The following is a 22,580-nucleotide window of genomic DNA, read 5'->3' on the forward strand; positions in this document are numbered from 1 at the left end:
CCAAACGAAAGACAACCAGTTAAGCAAAAAGGACTACACCAAGGACCTTTTTCTCTCTGGCAAATTGAGGTAGTAGGTTGTATAGTAGTAACTATAGATCATACTATACAGCATGCTAGCTTTCTTTGCTTGACTATAAGCCACAAAGACAACCAAATTTCCCCCTCCAACAAAACAAAACAAAACACACACACATACATACAAGTTTCCCAGCCATACAATGTGTGTGTGTGTGTGAGAAAGTGCTTAAAACAAAATATATGACTTATGTTTATGAAATATTATTTGATCTATGGATATTTGCTCCACATATATTGGTATTAGTGACATGTGCAAATGTTTGTATGGCTGATTCCCTGAGACCCTAACTTGTGACTTTTAATACCAGTTTCACAAGTTTTGATCTCCGGTATTGGACGCAGACTTGCTGATGTTAGCAAAAAAAAACATAAAAGAAGAACTCTGGATTAAAGAAGAATACGAACAATGGAAGTGAAATAGTTGGAAATTGGTAAAGTTTTAATGTTTTTAATTGTTACTTTTCCAGAATTATTTGTCATAATATGAATTAATTCAATTCCTGAGCGGAATTCTGAATAATGTCTGTATTGTAAGTATGTAATCAGTATCGATAACCTAACAACATTCTCTAAAAATATTAAAAAATTGTATTTACTTAATTGCAGATTGAAATGATGGGATCGTTATTCACTGTATTTGGAAATTTCGCATTCTTTTAAACGCACTTCAAAACACTTCTTCGCAATCATTTCTTTTTATGCATAGGCTTCTAAATTCAATAAACATTTCCTTAAAATAATTTAATCCCACAAATTCACAAATAAAAACAGAATTGAAAACTTTTTCTGAAGTGTAAAAACTGTAAATATAATATAATGAAACATTATCTTGCGATGCTATAAATATTAAGCTTTATTGTAATTTACAAAAAAGTTGCAAACATTTACATATTTAAAATATTTCCATTTGTAATTTATGTAATAACTCAAAATAAATGTAAATGACAAACAAAACAATTTATAGACTGTTTTATTTTATGGATATATATGAGAGTTCCTATACAACAAAACTATGTCAAGGTGAAGAAAACTCTGTAAATTTCAAATGTAAACATTTTATAGATCTATTTGATTGTTTGTTAATTCAATTGATCAATTTTTCATTGAATTGAATGTTCCAGTTAATAAATAAAAGCAGGCACATTTGACTTATTGACAAAATATTTATTGTAAACCCAAAGCTGAGCTGTCTGTGGATCCGAGCATACACAACATTAATATTATTACAATACAAATATAGCTAAAAAGTCTAAGCTACCATAACTAAGTACTACAAAATTGGAGATGGTAAAGAGATGAGCAACAATTTCATTGTCATTTTGATGCAAGTTTAGATTAAATGTTGAGAGCGCATATCAACAAAATGTATTGTATATAAAATGTGGTTAGTTGAGTAGTTGATATCTAGTATAATCTATGATAGATAATGATGTGCTGCTGCTGCTGATGTTGATGATTCATTGATGCGTGCACTTGTTGTCCTTGGATTTCTTTTTACGATCTTCACTTGAATTCGATCGGCGTGTACCCTGAATTGGCATGTAAGGCGGCGTGGGGCTGGCGCTTTGATCTATAAACACATGATAGAATTAATAACTAGAGTTACACTCTGCAGTTTCACATCGTTTAAATACATATATACCAAAGTTGCCGCCAGATTTAGAGTACTTCATATGGGGCGAGACATCGTGACCGCTGGACAAAGTGCTGTCATGGGAGCCCGCCTCCGAGCCAAAGTGTTCCGAACTGCAATAGAACAAAAGAGAAATTGAGAAACGAAAATAGATGAGTTAATAATAAATTTACCGTGTCATCGAATTGTGCTGCTGCTGTTGTTGTTGTTGTTGCTGTTGCACTGTTTCTGCAGCCATGTGCAGTGAGATGGGTCGCTGGCCTTGGATGCCTAGACGACAGCTGTCCACAGGCAACGTGTAGATGTCATCATCGCCACGATTGAGACTATGTGCTGCAGCAGCTGCCTGTCGCTGTTGCCGTTGCATCGAGCCTTGACTCGAGCTGCTGTCACGTGTCAGACTGCCATTGGTAAGCAATCCGTTTGGTTGACGCTGTTGCTCCTGCGCTTGGCGACTGCTGTTGAGCACATCGATGGGATTCGAATAGGCCTCCACATCAATGTCGTGCTGCGCTTGTGACGTCGACGACGACGCCGACATACAGTCCTGGGGCAGCGACAACAGCGGACCACAATGCGAGGCAAGTCCATTGGTGCCACACAGCAAGGTGCTGCTGCCTCCGTTTGCTGCTTCCTTCTGCTGTGATTTGCGCAAACGCGCCTTCTCCTTGGCTCGCTTCACTTTGGCTTTCTCCTAGATAAATAAATTCTTTATTAGTATTCGAGCTTTATATGTTATTTAATTTTGAACCTACGCGCTCTTGCAGCATCTTGGCCAGCTCTTTGTCCTGCGCCTCGATGGCCAACATGCGATCTCGCTGCTCCTGTCGCATATTGTCCTTGCTCTCTATAGCTTGTAGACGACGAGCCAGTATCTATAAAGTTAGATAATGAAATTAACAATGATTATGATAATGGTTAAACAAATGAGTTTGTCTTAGCTGTATTATTTAGTATTTAAAGATTAGTTTTTAAGCTTGTATATACAACTATTGTAATTTTCATTATTTTCGTTAACTAAAATTGTAAGAAATATTGAAAAGAAATACATAAATTGGTTTACTTTAGCAAATTAGTTAAGTATTTAAGTACATAAATCTATCTCAAATCTCATTTTATAGGTGCTTTTCATGTATACTTATCCATAATTATTATGTTTCTTTAAATGAATTTCTTTGACATAGAATTCGAATATTAATATTTGATATTATTCTTATAAATTCAATTTTTGTATTTAATAAACAGTTTTTAAGTCAAACTTTATGCTTTTTTTATACAAATTTTTACAATATTAAGTACAGTTTTTATGATTCTGGAAAACTTTGAAGCGAACCGATAAAAATTGTATAAGTTATTGTAGTGTTGAGTACTCTATGGTATAATTTTGAATGTAGTACTTAAAAATATACCACATATAGACATTGGTATATTTTTATATTATTTACGGTATATGAATTCGGTATATGTCAAGAATAATTCCTCACTGTTCTTTCATCATAAAATTTACTTATTTTCTTTAGATATGTAGATAACTTAGATTGTAAATAAATAAAAAATATGTAAAAAAAAAAATTGTTCTTTCATACGTGTTTTTGTCTTCTCAATATTATGTTAATTTAAATTAGTTTCTTAGCATAAAATTATAAGATTGCTATTGTTATAAATAATTGAGCAAATCGTTTAGTAGGTTTTGTTTTATGCAAATTTGTATGAATAGATTATTCTTAGTAAATTAGTTTAGTATTTAAGAATTGATTTCAAACCCTTAATTTATTTTTTTTGGGTATTTTTTCTTTTCAATATTATGTTACTTAGATATAAGATTGTTATTGTTACACATAAATGAGCAATAAACTTAGTAGAATTAGTTTTTATATACATACGTACATTTACATTTTAAATACATTTCACCTTACATTTTAACCAGACTTATAAAATAATTACATGAATTATGCAAAAGTATTATATGAATACATGAATAATTGACTTTGCAAACCAACCTCATCCTTTTGCTCCTGCTTGAGCTTCTTGCTCATCTCCAGCGCCTCCTCGGCGGGCACTCCAATGTCCCTCAGGCTGCCGTACTCGCAGAGATCCACGTAGAGCTCAATGTCGTCGGCATGTTGTTGCATGTGCCGCTCGACAGCTTTGGCATTTGGGAGGGCAAAGTTGCCCACCATTTGATCGTACTTTTCCGGCGAGAGTTTCTGAAATTTGTGTTCGGTTCGAAGTAAGTTCTCATTGGAAGCGGAACGTTCGATGATTGCTGCATCTGCTGCTGCCGCCGATGTTGCTGACATGTTGCGTATGCTGTCAGCAACATCGGCATAATCCACCAGCTCATCGATGGAGTCGATGTCGGGCGAATGCGAAAGCGAATGCGATTGCGACTGATTGATAGCATTAGGTGTGTTGTTGTGCTGGGATGTAGTTGTGTTGTTATTGCTGCTGTTGCTGTTGCTGTTGATGCGACGTGCGGATTGATGTGACTGTGGTGCATGAGCGTGATGGAAGCGTGACTGTTGTTGTAGCTGTTGTTGTTGTTGCTGATGTGGCGCGTGCTCGACAGCAGCATCACTCACCAACAGCTGATTATTGTGTTGTTGTTGTTGTTGTTGTTGTGTCTGTAACTGTGCGTGTGCTTGTTGTTGTGCTTGTCTACTTGGTGTTGTTGCTGCTGCTGCTGCTGCGGCTGCTGTTGGCATTTCTAGTATATTTGGTATGAGCGATAGTCCTACATAGTTGTCTGTTTGTGAAAAGTGTTGCTGCTGCAGCTGCAATGGTTGCTGCTGCTGCTGCTGTTGTTGCTGACTGAGATATCTAGCCTGCTGTGAGGTGCTGGGCTCAAGGCTGCCATTGGTCAATAGCTGATGTTGTTGTTGCTGCTGCAACTGTTGCTGCTGTTGTTGATGTATACTTGCTTTGGCTGGCCGTGGCGGTGGACGACTTTTATCGCGTGTTGCTGGCGGCGGCACGGGCGGCAGATTCACATAGATCTCCTGCAGATAACAAACAGTTGTTGATTGCAATTAATTGAACGAATGATTACTTTAATGAATACTACAGCGCAACCAATTAAACTGATTTTGTGCCGCTTTAATTCGTATAGATAATGAGTAGACTTTCAGTTCGCATTTGCCATTTGATTTACATATTATTTTTGTTTTTTATCATCAATATTCACTTGATTTCCAAATAATTATATGCCTAATAAATTTAGAGTTTAGTATGTAGTTTGAAAATTTAATAGAAATTATTGTATTTAAATAAATTAATCATTAGCTTAGGAAAAATGTAAATTACTTCAAAACTTTCTATACAAAACTTGGAAGTATTAAAGTGAAAATCCATGATAATATTTTCTTTTTCTAGCTTTACTTATGCTACGAGATTTCACTTCTGTTGTTTAGACTTCTGTTTCTATTCCTAAATGACATTTTTGGTTGTTTCGAAATGTTTGTAGTATTGTTCTCATAACATAGTGTTAAGGGTATGTACAAATTATGAATTTGCTAACATAATTTTAAGGTTTTAAAAAGCAACACAAAAGTTAACACAATGGCAACTAATTTTAAGGAATCTGAATATATTTTGTTAACAGTACATTTACTTTTTGGTAATGTTCTGATTGTTTGTTAAATGTTAAATTTATATTATCAAACTTCTTTTAAGGGAGCTGATTATATTCTGTTTACATTATGATAATGTTATGTTATCTTTTGTACAACTAATGTTAAAATTATGAAAAACAAAAAAAAAATGTACACAGTGACAAATTGTCACTGACAATTTATTTTAAGCAATCTGAATATATTCTGTTAACAGTCTGATTACATTAAGTTAGTTTTATGTTAACTCTTGTTAAACCAATGTTAAATTTATGTTACAAAACTTCTTTAAAGGAATTTGAATAGCTTATATTATTGTAATGTTATGCTGACTTTTGTACAACTAATGTTAAATTTTTGTTAAAGCAATGAAAAAAAAAAATTTACAAAGTGATAACTTATTTTAAGCAAACTGAATATATTCTGTTAAGAGTCTGATTATATTAAGTTAGTGTAATGTTAACACTTGTTAAATTAATGTTAAATTTATGTGACTGTTAACTTAACAGAATATTAAGTTACTATCATGCTTCAGTTATGTAATTGGTTGGATATTTCCTATAGTCTTGTGATCAGGATCAACTACTGAGGGAATAAGAAAATTAGAAATCAAATTATCTGCCTTTAGTTTCTCATTACTATAAGTAATATTGCCAAATCGTTGTGACTTCTAAGATATGAAAACTTGATGTAAAAGCAATCACATCGATTGCAATCGCAATATGCGATAATAATTTGTTATTCACCTGCATTTTCTGTGCTATAAGTTCGCTCTGCTGCAGCTCCTTCTGCTGCTGTTCCTGCAGATCACGCTCCAGCTTGTCAGCGATTTCTTTGGCAACGCGTTTATCGTGCTCCTCCCTGATTGTGAAGAGATAGAGATATGACAAGAGAGTTATGAGTTGAGCAAATTGAAGTAAAGTCATAAAAGGTAGATTTACTGTTCAGTGAGGCGTCTTCGATAGGCTTCCACCTGGCGCTGGGCCTGCTCCGTTTCCTTAATTTGCTCATGCAGAGCCGTGGGGAAATCTTCACGGACCACGGCATTCCGATAGCGATTGCCCTTATAAAAGTCGTTAACTGCAATCGAGAGTAATCAGTATAACGAAAAAAATGCAATCGCTTGTTGGAAACTTACTCTCCTGGGACTGCAACTTGTAGGCCAGAGCGCCGTCCTCACGCACGAGCCATTCCTTGCAAACTGCAATGAGAAAAGCGTAGAGAAATGAGATGAAGAACTGACTCAGATAGAGAGAGTGAGGGGAGAGATGTGCTTAAGTTATTAAGGTTGCCTCTAATCACCTTTTGATGGGCAATAAACTGTCAGCTCTGGCCGAACTTGATTACATTTCATAAAGATACTTAACAGCCACAACACGCAGCCTATCAAATTACAAGCCGAATCTAATGAAGCCCCACACACTTAAGGATTGGAAATTTGATGAGTCACGTTCCAGTCTCCGTCTCCGTTTCAGTTCCAGTCTCCCTATTTGCTCTCAAATATTGGGGGGCACTTCGAACAAAGAAATTCCACAGAAGATGCACATGTTTCGTTGCGTTTCACGGAAATGCATTTGATGTGGCAATAAAACAAGAGCGAAGAAGTGGAGCAGGGGAAGAGAACTGAGGGCGGACAGCGGATGTCAGCTTTTTGATCGATTTGCCGGGCAGCGAGATCTTTGTTTGTTGATAAGGCGAAAGCGTGGTATAAAAATGTACTTTTAATTGTGTGACCGCAAGTTGTCTGTGTGTTTAAAGAAGAATTTTCATTTTGCTGTTGATTGTCAGCTTATAAAGAGGGGCGCAACTTCAAAACTTGGAGCTCTGTTTATGCCTCGCTGTCATTTATCATTAGTCGGAGAGCAGTTGGTAATTGGTTGCCTGCCTTAAGGGGGGGGGCATCAACTAAAGACTTGCTCACAAAAATGGAAAGTGCCAGACGAAAGACGAAAGTGGCCGCAAAACATCTCAAGTGCGACTTCCACATCTGTTGCGTTAATAAATGAACGCCAAGGCAATCAAAGTGATTCTCACTTATTGAGCTGTTTATTGAGCCACGAACTTGCCAACCTCTTCTCAAGAAGCCAGCAGCGAAATTTACTTTTCATTCTTTTGTTTGTATTTATTACAATCATTTCCAGTGCTTCCTCTAATTGCTTTTTTTACGATTTGATATGCGATATGTGTGTGCAGAAAAAGTTAAGTGAAGTATTCCCACTTCTATAATAAAATTGAACATTAAGCGTTATCAACTTTCGCATTAAATTACAGCTGGAAATATTTGCGAATACGATAAGCAGCAAAATTATTTTCGCATTTCTCTTTTTCAATAGTTTTTATATTTTTATTTATTCGAGAAAGCGCTGAAGTTTTTTCTTGTATAGTAATTCAATATTCTTTTTGCTAACTGCAAAATATGGTATATAGCACATATTTTTTCTCAAGCAAAACCTGTTAAGTCAATCTTAAATCTCTTTAAGTTTCAGGTTTGTCCAACCATTCTTAGTCATCAGCTGTCCTATATAATATAGGTAGACATTGGCTCTTTCAACTTTTCCAATTATCACATAATAATCATCACATTTGTTCTCATTTCATTTATTTATTTTATCTTATCGTACTTTTCCAACAATTTCTTCATTTAACTGACTGTAAATATATCTCTAAGATAGCAAATTTCTACTTAAAAACGAATTCATAAAACACATAAAGTTTTCATCAATAAAAAGATTTTAAACACAAACTGATTTTTATAGATCTTTCTTGTCGTTTATGGCGCAATCAACAATTTTCTTTATTTCTACATTTAAGTTTGAGTTCACTTTAAATATACATTTCTAAGATCGAAATCATTGACCTTTATTTCTTTCACATTCTCGTTAAACAGCATTCAATGCTTTTCCACTTAGAGATCGCCTTCGATTTTATAGTTTGGAGATAAATTCTTTAACGCAATTGAAGTGAATAAAGTCTAAGATTATTTTTATGACAAGTTACTTTTTCAATATTTTATAGTTTACCTTAGGCTTAATTTAATGTTGATTTATAATTCACTGTGCTACTTTAAAAGTAATATTAATTTTTTAAGGTTATCCATTTGAGAATTTTTTCATTATAAAACCACACGTCCTTTGTTAATCGATAATATAATTTCTTTTTTATCATTGTGCTACTTTAAAAGTAATGTTCATTTGAGGATATTTTTCATTATAAAACCACACGTCCTTTGTTAGTCGATAATATAATTTATTTTTAATATAAATGATGAATTTCAATAATCTTAATTTAATGTTGGTTTAGAAATCACTGTGCTACTTTAAAAGTAATATTCATTCTTTTTAGGTTATCCATTTGAGAATCTCTTTTATTATTAAACCACACGTTCCTCGTTGGTCGATAATATAATTGATTGTTACAGTATTCATTGAGTGTATTCACACTCGTAAGTTACTGCACTCATTAGCTGAACAGTTTTTAAAGAGGGAGTCGTAGTCAATCATAAGTGCGTTATCTATGCGACACTTGAAGACAATCGCTTTAATTTAAAGGTTCTTTGACTTGGCAGCAATTAGCTGAACTCTGACCGTAGTTGTGGGAAAACTGGTTTCCCTATTCGATGCATGTTGCAATTAGAGCAACTTTTGCCTCTAGTTGAATTATGTGGCATGACCCCTTCTTGCTCTTCTCTCCCCCGTTCTCCCCCGTTCTAATCTTCGACTGTTGCTTAATTAACTGCAATTTTGCGGAACTGAAAGTGCAACTCGTTGTTTGCTGCTCGAGGGGGACACGAGTGCGAGTGAGAGAGAGAGAGAGAGAGAGCGAGGAAAGAAAGCAAGACTTGCAAACATAATCAATTTAGCTGTTTGCTTTTCCATTTGATTTCTGACTGACCAAAGCAACAACCTAAGTAGATTAAGTACACAAAGTATCTGAATGTCTCTCTGTCTGTGTGTATTTTGTGCCCCTGCATATGATTCCAACCAATTTTGTAGCTGCTGCTCTGCATAAACAACAGCCAATGTATCGTTTTTTTATTCTCTCGTTTCTGCTTCTTTTTTTTTCGTGCTTTATTTGTGCCCGTTCGTCGTGATTGCTCCGGTTGAACCTCTCGTCTTACACATCACTGCATTTTTTTTGCGCTGACTTCGACAACTCGCATATGTACTCTACGTATGTACATATTACCAGCTCTATATGCTGCCTTCCCCCGTCCCTCCGATCACGCTTCAACCGTTGTGGCATATGTTTATTGTGCTTTCAGCATACATATTACTTACTAAGTCTCTTCTGTCTTCTCTGTTGTTCTTTCGTCTGCGCGCTTGGCTTTTGCTTTTTTGCTTAATAGTGCTACGCATACCCTGTAAGCCGTTGAATACAACGGGTATGCTCATTTCGAGGGGCGGAAATCCGCTGAACTTAAGCGCAACAAAAGGCAGCATTCATTTTGATAATGTGAAGTATATTCTAAAGGTAGTTTTCATGGATAACGATAATGGCAAATCTAGTTTTTTGATTAATAAGTTAAACAAAACATCTCCAGTATCCAAATCCTAAGGTTATTCTAATGAAAATATTTAATGGCAATGGTAAAGACAATGATAATAATAATATATCGAGCAAAATGATAGTTTTTTATAGAATCCCACTTGTTCCAGCTTTTTTTTGGATAATGTTATACACATTCTAATAATAATGTCAATGTAAATTTTAGGGGTAAACCTAATGCCAATAATAATGATAATTCCATGCAGAATGACAATCTTTTTATTGGCTTTAAAGAAACATTTCCGAGTTCAGGTGTGTAAAAGGATTCCTAATATTAATCTAAAATGTAAAAGTTATGCTAATAACCATTTTAATAATAATGCCAAGCCTAACGGTAATTTTTTTTGTTATATTATATTGAAGAGCGATAATAATAATACTACTCATGAATATAATTAGCAAAAATTGTTATTTATTTTCCTTTTTTATTATATGAAATTCAGTTAAGTCTTTCACTAAATACTAAATCTAGTAAATAATAGTAAAATTAGTAAAATAAAACAAATAAATGGTATTAAAAATACTTTTGTTGTAATGGTGAATAAACAGAGAATTATTATTAAATTGCACAAATAAGTCTAGAGTATTTTGCTAGTCTGTCATACCCAAAAAGAAACCCTTCGAACTCGTTATTATGCACAACGTATGGCGAATAAAAATGGTAAAAATGAGTTAAACTTTGTCTCGCGAGCGGTCAGCAAATGTTGACGTTAACTTACTGTACATTTTACACCAGGCCGTTAAATAATTTCTCATTATTTATTGTTACTTTATTTGCTTTTCGTTATATGCATTACTATCATATTGTATTTAAGAGCCGCAGGAAATGGGCAAGGCCGTAAAAGTGTTGCAAATATGTCGATGCAGCTGCAAAATGACGAAAATGACGAAAATGCACTTGTCACACGAAATTTGAAATTCTTTTGATTTCCTGTTGAACACACATACTTTGAGATACTAAGATACGCGAACTCATTGATAAGCCAAGCGAGTAACTCACGTAAAAACGAATGACAGCTGATTTATGAGTCGAAGTCGCAGTGGAGTTCTGTTTTTTATTTCAGGGAAATTGTTTTTCTTTTGTTTTTTTGTTAAATATGCGTATTTATCTTGCTTTGAAACGGGTTTCTTTTTGCGCCAAATAACAGTTGACCTCCTCTCTTTGGAAAGACAACAAAACAATTGACACACACTCTGTGTGTGGTGCAATGTGGGTCGCCAGCAGTTTATTGACTTGACCAAAAAGAGAACCCCAAGCCCAAGAGTCAGGCACTGCCAACGGGTTGGGTTAGTAAGTCAGCAAACGCAGTGGAGTCCGAATGCGTCATGCAGCGAATTCAAAGGAATTCCAAAAGCTCGCTCAGCTGATCACCAAAAAGTTGTTGGTTTACATTTTGATGGTGTTAATTGTTCGAATTCCGCAGCTAAAGATTTTTGTGCTTTTCAAACGGGTTTCGGATTTATTAGATTCTTTATTATATGTAATTATTATGGATTATATATTTGAAACGTATTTTGGATTTATGAATTTACATGTACTTATTATGGACTAATTATTTTAGTATAAATGTGACATTTCATTCAAAAAAAAAAAGTGCTGATGAAATGCATTGAACTGTTTGCTAACCGGTTGAAAAGCCAATTCATTGTTTGCATAATGATATAACTAAGACTGTGGCCAACAGGTTTAGCTCTTGTTCTGTTCTTTATTAAACCAGTTTATTGAAAAGAACAATGATAATTTCATTCAGTAGCTGGTGGGAAGTGTGAGAAACATTTTACATACTTTTCGAAATGTTGCTAAATTAATTTTAAGGCACATTTCAAATAATTTCTAATGTAGTACACAGAAAATTAATAAAGATGCTTTTATAAAATATGAAAAATCAGTTATTTATAATATTTACTATAATTAATTCTTAATTTATTAAAGAGAGTGAAGATGCTTACGATATATGTGAAAGATCATTAAATTATTGTAAAATAAATATTATTTGAATATAAAATTTTGTATTTAATCTGAATTTCTTTGCAATTTACAGAAATTTCCCTTTCTTTCTCTTTATTTAAATTGAAAATATGTGAAGCTTCTTACGAGAAATGTGAAAGATTATGTAATTGTTATATAAAACATATTCTTTGTATATAAAGTTTTTAATTGAAATTCTTTTTGCAATTTACAGAAATTTCTCTTTCTCTTTATTGAATTATAAATTATTTGAAGAATTGTGAAAGATCATTTGATTATATAAAACATATTCTTTGTATATAAATTGAATTTTTGAATTGAATTTCTTTGCAATTTAAAGAAACTATTCTTTCTTTCTCTTTATTAAATTATAAATTAATTGAAGCTTCTTACGAGAAATGTGAAAGAGCATTTAATTGTCATATAAAACATATTCTTTGAATATAAAGTTTTGAATGGAATTTCTTTGCAATTTACAGAAATTTCTATTTCCAAAATTTTTTACACATTTGACAAAAACATTTCTCAGATATTTTACCTTTTAATCCAAATAACATTACTTTTTAAAATCCGTTTTTTCAATGTAAATTTGTCTAAAATTCTTTAAATGCAACTATGCGTGGAAAACGCTTTTATTTAACCCACATTCAAGAGCTGGCTTTTCTCCTGCTGTGTGCAAATTGAAGGCCACTAACTGAAGTAATTTTCCACAGCAATTTTCTCCCTTTGTTGGTCACATTCGAGAGAGAGAGAGAGCTGTGAGCAGAGACCTCAATTAACCTTCAGAGTGCATTCAATTTCAATTACAGTTCACAGCATTTTGCAACCGCCAACACTTTGGTGGCACTTGCAAAAAACCTTTCTAGGGCTTCCATCAATGATTTTTCCCTCCTCCTCAGGTTTTCCCACCTGTGCTTTTTTCCATCTCTTCCATTCTCTCGACACCCACAACAAGTTCAAATTGTGGTTTAAGCATGAATGGTTCGAAGGGGAAGTCGAAGAAGACAACAACAAATAAAAAAAAGGCGATCGCGTGAAGAGTTACACAAGCCGCAAAAGAAATTGGAATATGTAAAAAAAGAGCATTTGATGCATATGATAAAGAGGAAAAGCAAAGCAATTATAAAGCAGAGCGGAAAACCAAATTGGAAAGTCGTTTTTGTTGACGACTGCTCAACGTGAAAATTTATGAGAGCCTACCAAAAAAAAACCAAGAAAAAAAAACCGAAGGAAAAAAAATAAAACAACACAAGCAGGAAAAATGGTTGTCGACTGCATTTCATTGCGATGCATTGCAATGCATTGATTAGCTGGCTGAAAGTGGAAAAACCTGACTCAAGGTTGTTGAACATGCCACCAAAGAGAGCCAAGAGACGACGACGATGAGGAGACCCAAACAAATATGTGGCTGCAACAGCGACGCCGACGCGACGGCGACGACGACTGCTGCAACGTGTGGCAGGCAAGGCGAGAGTTGACTATTTGAATGTGGCAGCTGATGGATACACACACAACACAACACAACACAACAAATGCAGCCCTCGCAACACACACACACACACACACAGAAGCAAGCATTGACCTTAGCCATGGCCATGATGATAATATAAATAATCATGCTGAAGAAGCTGCTGGGAAAATATCCAAGTTTTGTGGGTTTCAAATGCTGATTAGCCAACTGATCGATCGATCGATTGGCTGACTGACTAACTGATTGATTTGCTGTGTTTGTGTGTTATGGCCCAGAGCAATAAGAGAATGGGCCATAATTATGCATTCGGCAGTTTTCAGTTTTCAATGCTTGACTTTTGCCCATTTCAAATTAGCGTAATTTCAGTTTTGTTCAGCTCCGAAGCGTTTACAAAACTCATTACGCGCCAGCTTTCTCCCTCTCAACTATGAAAATGAATATGAATATGAGTGTGAGTGTGAGTGTGAGTGTGAGTGTGAGTGTGAGTATGAGTATGAGTACTTTGTGTACTCTTTTGCAAAACAGCAATTGTGTGTTGCAGGTTAATCAACGCTACTAACAACTGCAGCCAACTAGTTTAATTTCGAGAAAATATCTCGAAAAACACATTTTTCGTTCTCATTTGTTGACAAAGACCTGCTTTATTTATTTTCCCATCATTTCTCATAAAAATCTAGTTTAAGTAGTTCATAAAACTTGTAAAGAAATTTGCACAGATCAAAGTGATTCTTAAACCGTTTTAAAATCTTTGCAAACCAGTTTGTTAATTTCTAACGTTAACTACAGTTTAGTCAGCAATATTTTTGAGCTATAATTACTGCAATAATTTGCAGGCTAAGATGCAAATCATACTCTAATTAAGCAAACAGGTTGCAAAGAGTACGGTAAGATCGAGTTTAGCCGATAAAAAACATAGTGCGTCTCTTTGCAGTAAGTCAATCAATTGAATGTCATTCAGATAGAGTAGGACACAAATTTAATTGAATACAATTAAGAAAACTAGTTCGGGCACACTATTATTCCTAAAATATACCAGATTAATATACCGAACAATACTAAAATGTACTAAATGATATTTTTTTGTATATCGATATACTACATAATATACTACTACACTCCAAATATACTATAAAGCACAAAATATACCAGATTGTGGCATTATTTGTCATATAGAATTATTTTTTAAATAGCTTCGATCCGATTGCAACCAAATTTTCAGAAATCGTTGACGTTGATCAAGAATTTATAACGGCTATAAAAATAGTTTCAAAAGTATGTGAAATCATTTGGTATTAAATCTTTTCATTAAGTAAATTGCATTTTATCTTGCATTAAGTCATAGTTATTCTTAAATCAAGCTGTCTTCTTATCTTTAGCTGAAACCTGTTTAAAATGTACTATATAATCAGCTTAGTTAAACTGCGTATTGTATTGTGAATATTCACTGAATTAAATAGATTGCACTTCCGTCATCTTACTATCACAGCTAAACTGCTCTATAATAAATTTAAAATAAAATATACTATTTAGGTATTTGAAATTTAAATTTAAGAAATTTAAACATAAACGTTAGCTTTGTGAAATATTAAGATTTTATCAATTAACACTTCAAAAATTAGTAAAAATAACATGAGAAATTATTCATTTCTTATTCAACTATTTTTGGAATTAGTTCTGAGAAGTGCTGAATATATATTTAAAAAATAACGTTCAATAGGAATTTAATAATTATTACAATCTGCCAATATTTCGTTGTTTAGTTTATTGGAAATGCCATTAAAATTGATGAGAAATTGTTTAGTCATTTTTATGTTAACGAAAACTAGGCTCAAATATCTTTGGAATTTATTCATTTACAAGTTTATGAAAATACCTAATATTATACCTAATATATATAAATATACTAAATAAATATAAATGTATATTCTAAATATATATACTACTAATATACATATATACTAAACAAAAATAATATTTTTTAGTCATTTAATACTTATTGCATTAATATATCGGTTTTAGTCTGCTTAAAATGTCAAATTGATGAGAAATCATATATTAAGATTTATACTATAAAAGACTAAGCTAAAATATTTTGCAATTACTCATACAAGTATTTTTATTTGTTGTTTATAAAATTTGCACAACTTCAAACAGCTTTGCAGACGGCATTTTTCATAACTACTGCGCTAAATTCAAGACAATTGTGACTTTAAGTTCATTTTTGAAAAGAAACTTTTAAAATCTTTTGTATGCGAAAACAATTATGTAGGTAGTTGCTTTGCTGGCTTGGCTTTTAGGTGGCATCTCTAAGCTGCAACCAAGTGGAGACCTCTTTGTGGCACTTGCACATCCTGTCGCCGACAAGTGAATCATGCGAGGCATGCAACGAGGCAGGCAAAGGGAGGTGAAGGATGGAGGGCAGAGGAATGCCACAGAAACTGCATTCAGAGTGAGGCAGTTCAGTTGAGGCATCTCGTCATGCAACTGTCGACTGTTTCATTCCATTTCCTTGGCCTGCCTCCTCTCTCCCTCTCTCTCTGGCAACATTCCCCGCCACTCTCTCAGTCAGTCAGGCAGTTTGTCAGTCACCAGCAAGCAAGCCAGAAAAAAAAAGAGGCCAGCGGTTGAGTGCCGCAGCCTGGATGGATAGCTTCGACTGGGGACTTTGTGGAGAAGTCTTTTGTCTTTAGTTCTGCGTGCTTGGGCGCAAATGAAGCGGCTGCCCGAAGGAGTCAGCTGTTGGCTATGCACGCGCATGTGTGTATCTTTAAGATACAAGATACTCGCACAATGAGTGGCAAGCTCTTTGCGCTTCTTACTTGATTTTTTCTGTTTTATTTTGTTGCTTTTTCTTTTGCATGTCTACTCACATCAAATGGAAAGTGCTCGCAGCACATTTTTGCACCTCATTTTCCCTTTCAAACTCTCGAACTAAAAACTGTTTGCATTTAGTTTTTATTTTGTATATTTTGTTTTTTGATGTTGTGTGTTTAATTTTGTCCGTCACTGACCCGCTGCTGACTGGCAGGTCATTGTTTTTGTTTATCGTTTCATGAAAAAAACTTTCAAAAAAACAAGTCCCAACTACAAATTGCCAGCAACCCCTTTTGCGACAGGTCGAGAAAGTTTCTCTCCGCATATTTCGTTTGATTAGCATAACAAATATGATGACTAAAATTTGTTTTAATTTTTTTTTTCGCTTTGGTCTCTCGCAACCGGCAACTGAAGAAAAAAACAGTTTTTTATTTGTCTCTCGTAACGTGAACTTTTTTAATTGATCCCCAAGACTTGAGCTTCGATGCAGTCACAGTTTCAATTTCCCCCACGGCCACATTTCATTATTGAGCTTCCCCCTCTTAATTATAAATATGCTTGTGTGAAATGAAGTAACAAATTTCATGCCATTGTTTGTTGTTATGACTTCTATGGCTTGCCTCATCAAATATTTATGTAAATATTTATTATTTGTTATATAAGTTTTTCGTATGCGGCGTCTAATCAACGAGAAACGTGTCAAAGTCTAAGACCTTCAAAATGATTCATTTCTAGATATTTTTCGCTACAATTGGTAGCTTTCATATTTTATATATATTCTAGATATATTTTTTATTGCTCTTAAGGGATTTGTTTATGGGAATTCAACAATAACACAAGTGGTAATAAAATTATTAGAGATGTTTATTTATTTGAACTGATTTAAGAGTGCTTTAACTATTTTATTAATTACAATAAATATGTTTTGAACAGTTGGCAACAAAAAAAACTAAAATTTAGTGAACAATGAACGTTCATTCACAAAGATATTGCGCTGTGAAAATACTGTCCAGGGGTAATTTCTTTATCATATTATATTTTTTATGTTTATAAGAATCAAATAGGCGACAAAATACTGTTTTTTATGATCTTCAATTGTTTTGAACTGAACGCTCTTTAAATTGTTGTTAATTCTATTAAAGTATTTCTTTTCAGAATAATATATGTTTTATTAAATCAATTTTTGGGAAATTCAAATAAAAACATTGCTTTGTCATATTAAATTTAGCTATGTTAACTGCATTCCAATAAATACTATATTTCGTATAACATCGAAACAAAGAACATATACATAAATCACAAAATATTTGGTACTTTTCAAAAATTTCTTAAACATTCCGAACTATTACAAATATTTCAAGTTTTTTTTTTAATTCTTATAAACAGAAAAGTTCTCAGGGAATTCTTAACTTCAAATGATGATCGAAAAGGAATGTAGCTTGAAGAATGCAAAAGGTATTCAGACCTATAAAAGTATTGAAATTTACCGCTGAAATTTTTTATTATAATCAATAACTATTTTTGATTTATCTTCTGGTTTAACAGTGTTTAAATTCTTTTAACTTTATTTAAAATTCTATTTCTTTATTTATCCACTTAATAAGCTCTCTTCTAACTTCAACACATAAATTCTATCTACTAAGAAGTGGCAGCAATTAGACCTCGAATGTGCCACTTCCTGCACACTGTAATTAATGATTCTACTAAAAAAACAAAATTTGAAACAAAAACAACTACAAAGAGCGTAACATTTTGAAATTCACCCCAACAACTAATTGACAAGTCTCTTCCCCTCTCCACACTCTCATTCTTTCATCACTTTCCATGCTCATCATACGCAACCAATTTGAAGTGATACGAAAATAATTTGTTCGCTGAGGCAAAAGAATCCAACGAGTCTTTGTTGTTGTTGTTGTTGTTGCTTACCCTCATTAACATGTCCTGATCGTGGCAGTGATTCCTTTTTGGGCACAGCGGCCGTTGTTGTTGTGAAATTATTCATTATGGTGCGAGTGAGATGGACAGATGTACGAAATGCTCTCTTCTGTCTCTTCTCTTTCTCCTGTCGCCGTCGTTGTTGTTGTTTCGCTTGAACAGGTGTTTAAATTACGAGCTCAAGGACGCTATATTGTTGTTGTTGTTGCTGTTTTATGCTAAGCAGCGTTTCAGTTTCAGTTTTGAGTTTGATGCTGCCGCGCCTTTCTTCCAGTTGAACGAATCGCGGCTGTCCAACTTGTTGTTGTTGTTGCTGCTGCTGTTGAATGAGCGACACGGCGTCGCTTTCAATAGATAAACAATAGCAGAACTCGTAGCGAGAGTGTGTGAGAGAGAGAGATAGGTAGATAAAGCAAAAACCTGACTTGATTTTTTAGAAATTTTTTCACTTAATTGCGTCGCTTTAGTTGCGCTCGTTTATTATATGCGATGCTCTTGAGACTGCTGCTGCTATGCAATGCGGCATCCACACGCACTTAGTTATGTTGCTTGCAACGCATTTCACTTTCACGCCACGCGATTTATTTATAAATATTCACACCAACAACACGAACTCAAAAACATAACACAAGCACAAACAACGCGCGCGTCGATGGCAGCTGCAATTTTGTATCTGCCCCAAAGCCCAAGCAGCAAAAGTCAGAACTCGCTTCGTCCGTAACTAGCAATTGCTGCTTCTCAATTCGCAGTTGCCGTTGCCGTCGATGTTGCGTTGACGCGCTCGCAGCCCTGCAACAAGCGAAAGCCGCTCAAACGAATGCGGGCAAGAGGTTGCTTGGCTTGCAAAGTGACCGCAAGTAGTATTTTAAAATGCCCTAAACCAGTACACAAAATATACCAAATATACCGATATCAATTGCAGCCAGCGATACATCGCCAGACTTCACATGCAAAGATATTTGTTAGTTTAAAACAATTAAATTATATAAATAGTTTCATATTAACATAATTTAACAACTTAAATTAAAACATAAATCAAATTACTTGTATTATAAATTGATTAGATGCTGTTAAGTAATGCGCGGCGAGAGATTTGAATTTACAAGTGCTGCCAATTTCATACACAAAACGGTCACTTTGTTTCGTCAGTAGCAGTTTTGTAGATCAATGAATTAAAAAAATTTAGAATTTAAAAAGTTGTTTTGAATAAATTGTTGCATGTTCTAGTTTTGTTTTTAATTGCTCTTTGTATGAAATTCAATGCAATTTCTTTGCAATTTGTCTTGGTTTGTTTTTTAATAAATTCAGTCAGGCCTTAGCCGGGTTTCCCACCATGCTTCAAACTGTGCACAGTTGTCTTAAAACTTTTTTAGCTGCACTCGGCAACAAGATACAAATAGCAAATAAAACGCGCTATGAGATTCTATAAGGTTATTGTTTATATTGTTGACACATAATATCAAGTGTTTGCACATTTTAAGTATATAACTAGGAATAACAAATCCGGAAGTCAAAAATAAGCAAACAATCAGTTTTATAATTTTTACACTAAATGGCAAATAATAAAAATTCAGATTTATATAATTTCGAATAAATTAACAGCAAGTTGTCGTCAAAATCGCATATTGTCTATAATTAAATCTACGCCAGCCGCAGTTTCATTCATAAAAATGAATCTCTCGTCTGCTCTGCGTGAGTCAACCAACATTTCAAGTGCCTCTTGGCTTTATCAGGTGCTTTTTTTAGCAAAGTAAAAAAAGTTGTAAACTTTTGGTTTTTATCACTTGATGTTGAATTCGACGAATTTGAATTAAAGTACCGGGTACAAAGTCAGCACTCAAAATATTGAAACAAAATAGAAATGAAATCTCAGTTACGAACTCACACACACACACACACGCACATACACAGAGAGACAGTGATGCCTGACTACCTGTCTCATCTATAGCTGCAGATACACGTACTCACAGATACCAGATACTTTCGAGTAAACAAAAATAAACAAAAGTCAAGTCAACTCGTTGAGCACATTTTGCTAATGTTTCTCTGTGTTTTGGTGAGTAACTTCGCTAGTGTATGTGTGTGTGTGAGTGTATCTATGTGTCCGTGTGAGTATCTGTGTGTATGTGTGTCGAGCTGTTGTTGGTAACACTTCGATGCGAGATCGTCGCTGTTGCCAGTTGTGACTTGAGTGTGGCTCAAAGCGAGTCGCCAGCGGCTGGCGTTCAAAATAAATTGCGTGTAAATTTCTAAAACAAATATAAGCAATAAAAAAAAGTGCACAAATTATTGCCAAGCATTAATAAAATAATAGAAAGCAAAGTGCAGTTGCTGAAAAAACAAATAAACGATCGCCAAAAGCGTTCGAAAGTGCACGGAATTTGGCCAAGTTAAAAACAAGTTTTAAAGGCGGCACACACACACATACACACACACACAGTCAGAGAGAAGAAGCGAAGCCGAAGCGAAGCCAGCAATTAAAGAAAGAAGTTCGTCGAGGGGCACAAAGTGAGGGGCGGGGCTGAGTTATGAATCATAGCCAAGTGGCTACAAAGAAACAACAAAAAGTGCCAAAGAGCCACAAAAATATTTTGTTGGGGCTTGTTAACTGTGTGTAAACAAGCGACATAAACAACGCTTAATTCTACACCAAAATCGTGGCAACTTCTTCTTCTTCTTCTTCACCTGATGCCTGCCAGGGAAATGCGTCCACTCAATCTCTCCATTGGAGCCTCGCTCCTGCCCAGCTTCTCGTTGGTCACTGCGGCAGCAGGCCAAGGAAACATTCGTGCCTCCGAAGCTAGCCGAGATTGCTTTGGCAAAGTCTGTCATGTGGTGGATGAATATTGCTCGCATTTTGCTGAGAGCTGCATGCCGTGTGCTGGGATTTGCAATGTGACTTCACACAATTATCAAGCGGATGTGTGTGTCCAGGAATGCTCAGGTGAGTGCTGCAATTACATTGCATTCCCCATCGATTACATCACAATTGGTTTTCCAAGCACTTAATTGTGCTGTATTTTAACAATTGATTAGCTCATTGTTTGGGGCTGAGTATGCAAATATCGCAAAGACTGCTGAGGGAGTCGAGAGGTTGATAACTAGCTATTTTTGCGGTTTATAAGGTTCCATTGAAAAATAAATACAAGCGCTAAGTTTGTAGATTTTGTTGTTTATTTTAATAAAAAGCTGCCGAGTCAAAGATAAGTCGTGTAAGCACTTGCCGATAACACTGCAATTTCTGAGGTGCTGCATCATAGAGTAATAATTGCATTTATAATTAGTCTATTAAGCATCAGCGAACATCTAATTACAAACTGCTTTAAAGTATGAATTTCAAAAGTGCAGTCGATTGGCAGCACTGCAGCTTAGTCAGGCTAGTTAAAAGTTATGGGCAGCACTTAATACGCAAGCTAGCTTCTTGATATGCATTCCTTCAGATAGACTCCTTATGCGCTATCTCGCTCTCACAGCCGTCGGGCGCCATCTACTAATTATGGGCAGCACTTAAAACGCAAGCTCATTTCTTGCTCTGCTTTCCTTCAGATAGACTCCTCAAGTTCAATCTCGTTCTGACAGCCGTTAAATTTGAAAATCACTTATTATTAAACGACATCACTTTAAAAAAAATTAAAGTAAAATCAATATTATAATTGTATTAAATATGAACCAACAACTTAATATTAATCGACTGCTCTTTGCAATCATTCACAGCCTTTAATAAGTATGAGCTGCTCAATTCCGAGTTGCACAGCATCAAGAGCACACAGAATTTGATTTTGCTGCTGCTGAGCATACTCCTCATAATGATTGCCATACGCTATCTCCTTAAGTGCCTGAGCTGGCTGCGCCACAAGCGTTGCATTCAAAAGTTGCTCTCCCGTCTGCTCTCGAAGCCATATCAGAGCAATGCCAATGGCAAGGATCTCAATGCCACAACCATACAAAATTTCAATGCCATAAACCGTGACATTGAACGGGCGCCGTCTCAGATCTACAGTGTGGCAGGTAAGTGGCTAATTTATGACCATCTTCTACCTGAACATTCATTCTAATACAATTTCCCATTTTACAACCGACAGACGCTGAAGGATCTGTGGTGACCATGGCGACGCCAGTCAGCACGCGCTATCCGGCCGAGAATAGCACAACACCAACAACGGTAGTCACTGAAGTCGGCTATAACTATGGGTACGACAATCAGGCAATGGTTGTAACGCCAGTCGCCGAGAAACCTGGCACAAATGCACCGCCAGCTTTCTAAATTTACTTGTATCATCATCAATTCACACAGTAGCTGCTAAATCAAATGAAACAGTGTGCATCACATTGAAACTAGTGATATTTTATATTTGTATGACCATAAGCAATTGAAATCAGTTTGTAAAAATACACAATCTAAGTTACTTTAAGATTACCAGCGAAATAAACTTTTGAATTAAACGTTTCCGATAAGCTGTTTCGATAACTCACGACGATCGATCAGCAGTTTCGATAAATGGTGGCGGCAAGTCGATGCTTATTC

At 34.9% G+C, this 22,580-nt stretch overlaps 3 protein-coding genes across 6 annotated transcripts in view; 2 read left to right on the forward strand and 1 right to left on the reverse strand.

Annotated features, from left to right (window-relative positions):
• Positions 1 to 1,200: 1,200 nt before the first annotated feature.
• On the reverse strand, positions 1,201 to 18,876 carry LOC132798294 (TPR-containing protein DDB_G0280363). Of its 4 annotated transcripts, none has more exons than XM_060810106.1 (10): positions 18,047 to 18,876; positions 6,460 to 6,522; positions 6,263 to 6,401; positions 6,068 to 6,182; positions 4,296 to 4,712; positions 3,714 to 3,920; positions 2,469 to 2,588; positions 1,887 to 2,407; positions 1,715 to 1,826; positions 1,205 to 1,650 (listed from the first exon to the last, which is right to left on the reverse strand). In XM_060810106.1, the coding sequence occupies exons 1-10, from the start codon at positions 18,120 to 18,122 to the stop codon at positions 1,495 to 1,497; spliced, it is 1,926 nt and encodes a 641-aa protein (XP_060666089.1). In that variant the 5' UTR covers positions 18,123 to 18,876; the 3' UTR covers positions 1,205 to 1,494. The 4 variants fall into 4 exon arrangements, with proteins under 4 accessions (XP_060666087.1, XP_060666089.1, XP_060666090.1 ...); XM_060810107.1 differs by having other exon boundaries at positions 4,452 to 4,712; positions 18,047 to 18,875; XM_060810104.1 differs by having other exon boundaries at positions 1,201 to 1,650; positions 3,714 to 4,712.
• LOC132798295 (UDP-glucosyltransferase 2) overlaps positions 13,353 to 22,580 on the forward strand; it is a 41,355-nt gene continuing 32,127 nt past the window's right edge. Inside the window, exon 1 of the mRNA XM_060810108.1 lies at positions 13,353 to 13,387. Coding sequence (XP_060666091.1) covers positions 13,368 to 13,387 — 20 coding nt within the window. The 5' untranslated portion in view covers positions 13,353 to 13,367. The remainder of the gene's footprint in view (positions 13,388 to 22,580) is intronic.
• On the forward strand, positions 20,265 to 22,502 carry LOC132798296 (protein grindelwald). Its single transcript, XM_060810109.1, has 3 exons — positions 20,265 to 20,999; positions 21,770 to 22,063; positions 22,138 to 22,502. The coding sequence occupies exons 1-3, from the start codon at positions 20,744 to 20,746 to the stop codon at positions 22,317 to 22,319; spliced, it is 732 nt and encodes a 243-aa protein (XP_060666092.1). The 5' UTR covers positions 20,265 to 20,743; the 3' UTR covers positions 22,320 to 22,502.

Source organism: Drosophila nasuta, chromosome 2L, assembly GCF_023558535.2.
Source record: "Drosophila nasuta strain 15112-1781.00 chromosome 2L, ASM2355853v1, whole genome shotgun sequence".
Classification (NCBI taxonomy): Eukaryota; Metazoa; Arthropoda; class Insecta; order Diptera; family Drosophilidae; genus Drosophila; species Drosophila nasuta.

What these genes read in the sequence shown, in the direction of transcription:
- LOC132798296 (XM_060810109.1), top strand. Translation starts at nt 20,744, where the DNA reads ATGCCTGCCAGGGAAATGCGTCCACTCAATCTCTCCATTGGAGCCTCG. An exon ending in GTGTGTCCAGGAATGCTCAG is followed by an intron (nt 21,000 to 21,769) that starts GTGAGTGCTGCA and finishes AATCATTCACAG; the next exon opens with CCTTTAATAAGTATGAGCTG. An exon ending in TCAGATCTACAGTGTGGCAG is followed by an intron (nt 22,064 to 22,137) that starts GTAAGTGGCTAA and finishes TACAACCGACAG; the next exon opens with ACGCTGAAGGATCTGTGGTG.
- LOC132798294 (XM_060810104.1), bottom strand. Translation starts at nt 18,122, where the DNA reads ATGAATAATTTCACAACAACAACGGCCGCTGTGCCCAAAAAGGAATCA. An exon ending in ATCAGGACATGTTAATGAGG is followed by an intron (nt 6,523 to 18,046) that starts GTAAGCAACAAC and finishes TTCTCATTGCAG; the next exon opens with TTTGCAAGGAATGGCTCGTG. An exon ending in CAGCACAATTCGATGACACG is followed by an intron (nt 1,827 to 1,886) that starts GTAAATTTATTA and finishes GTTCTATTGCAG; the next exon opens with TTCGGAACACTTTGGCTCGG.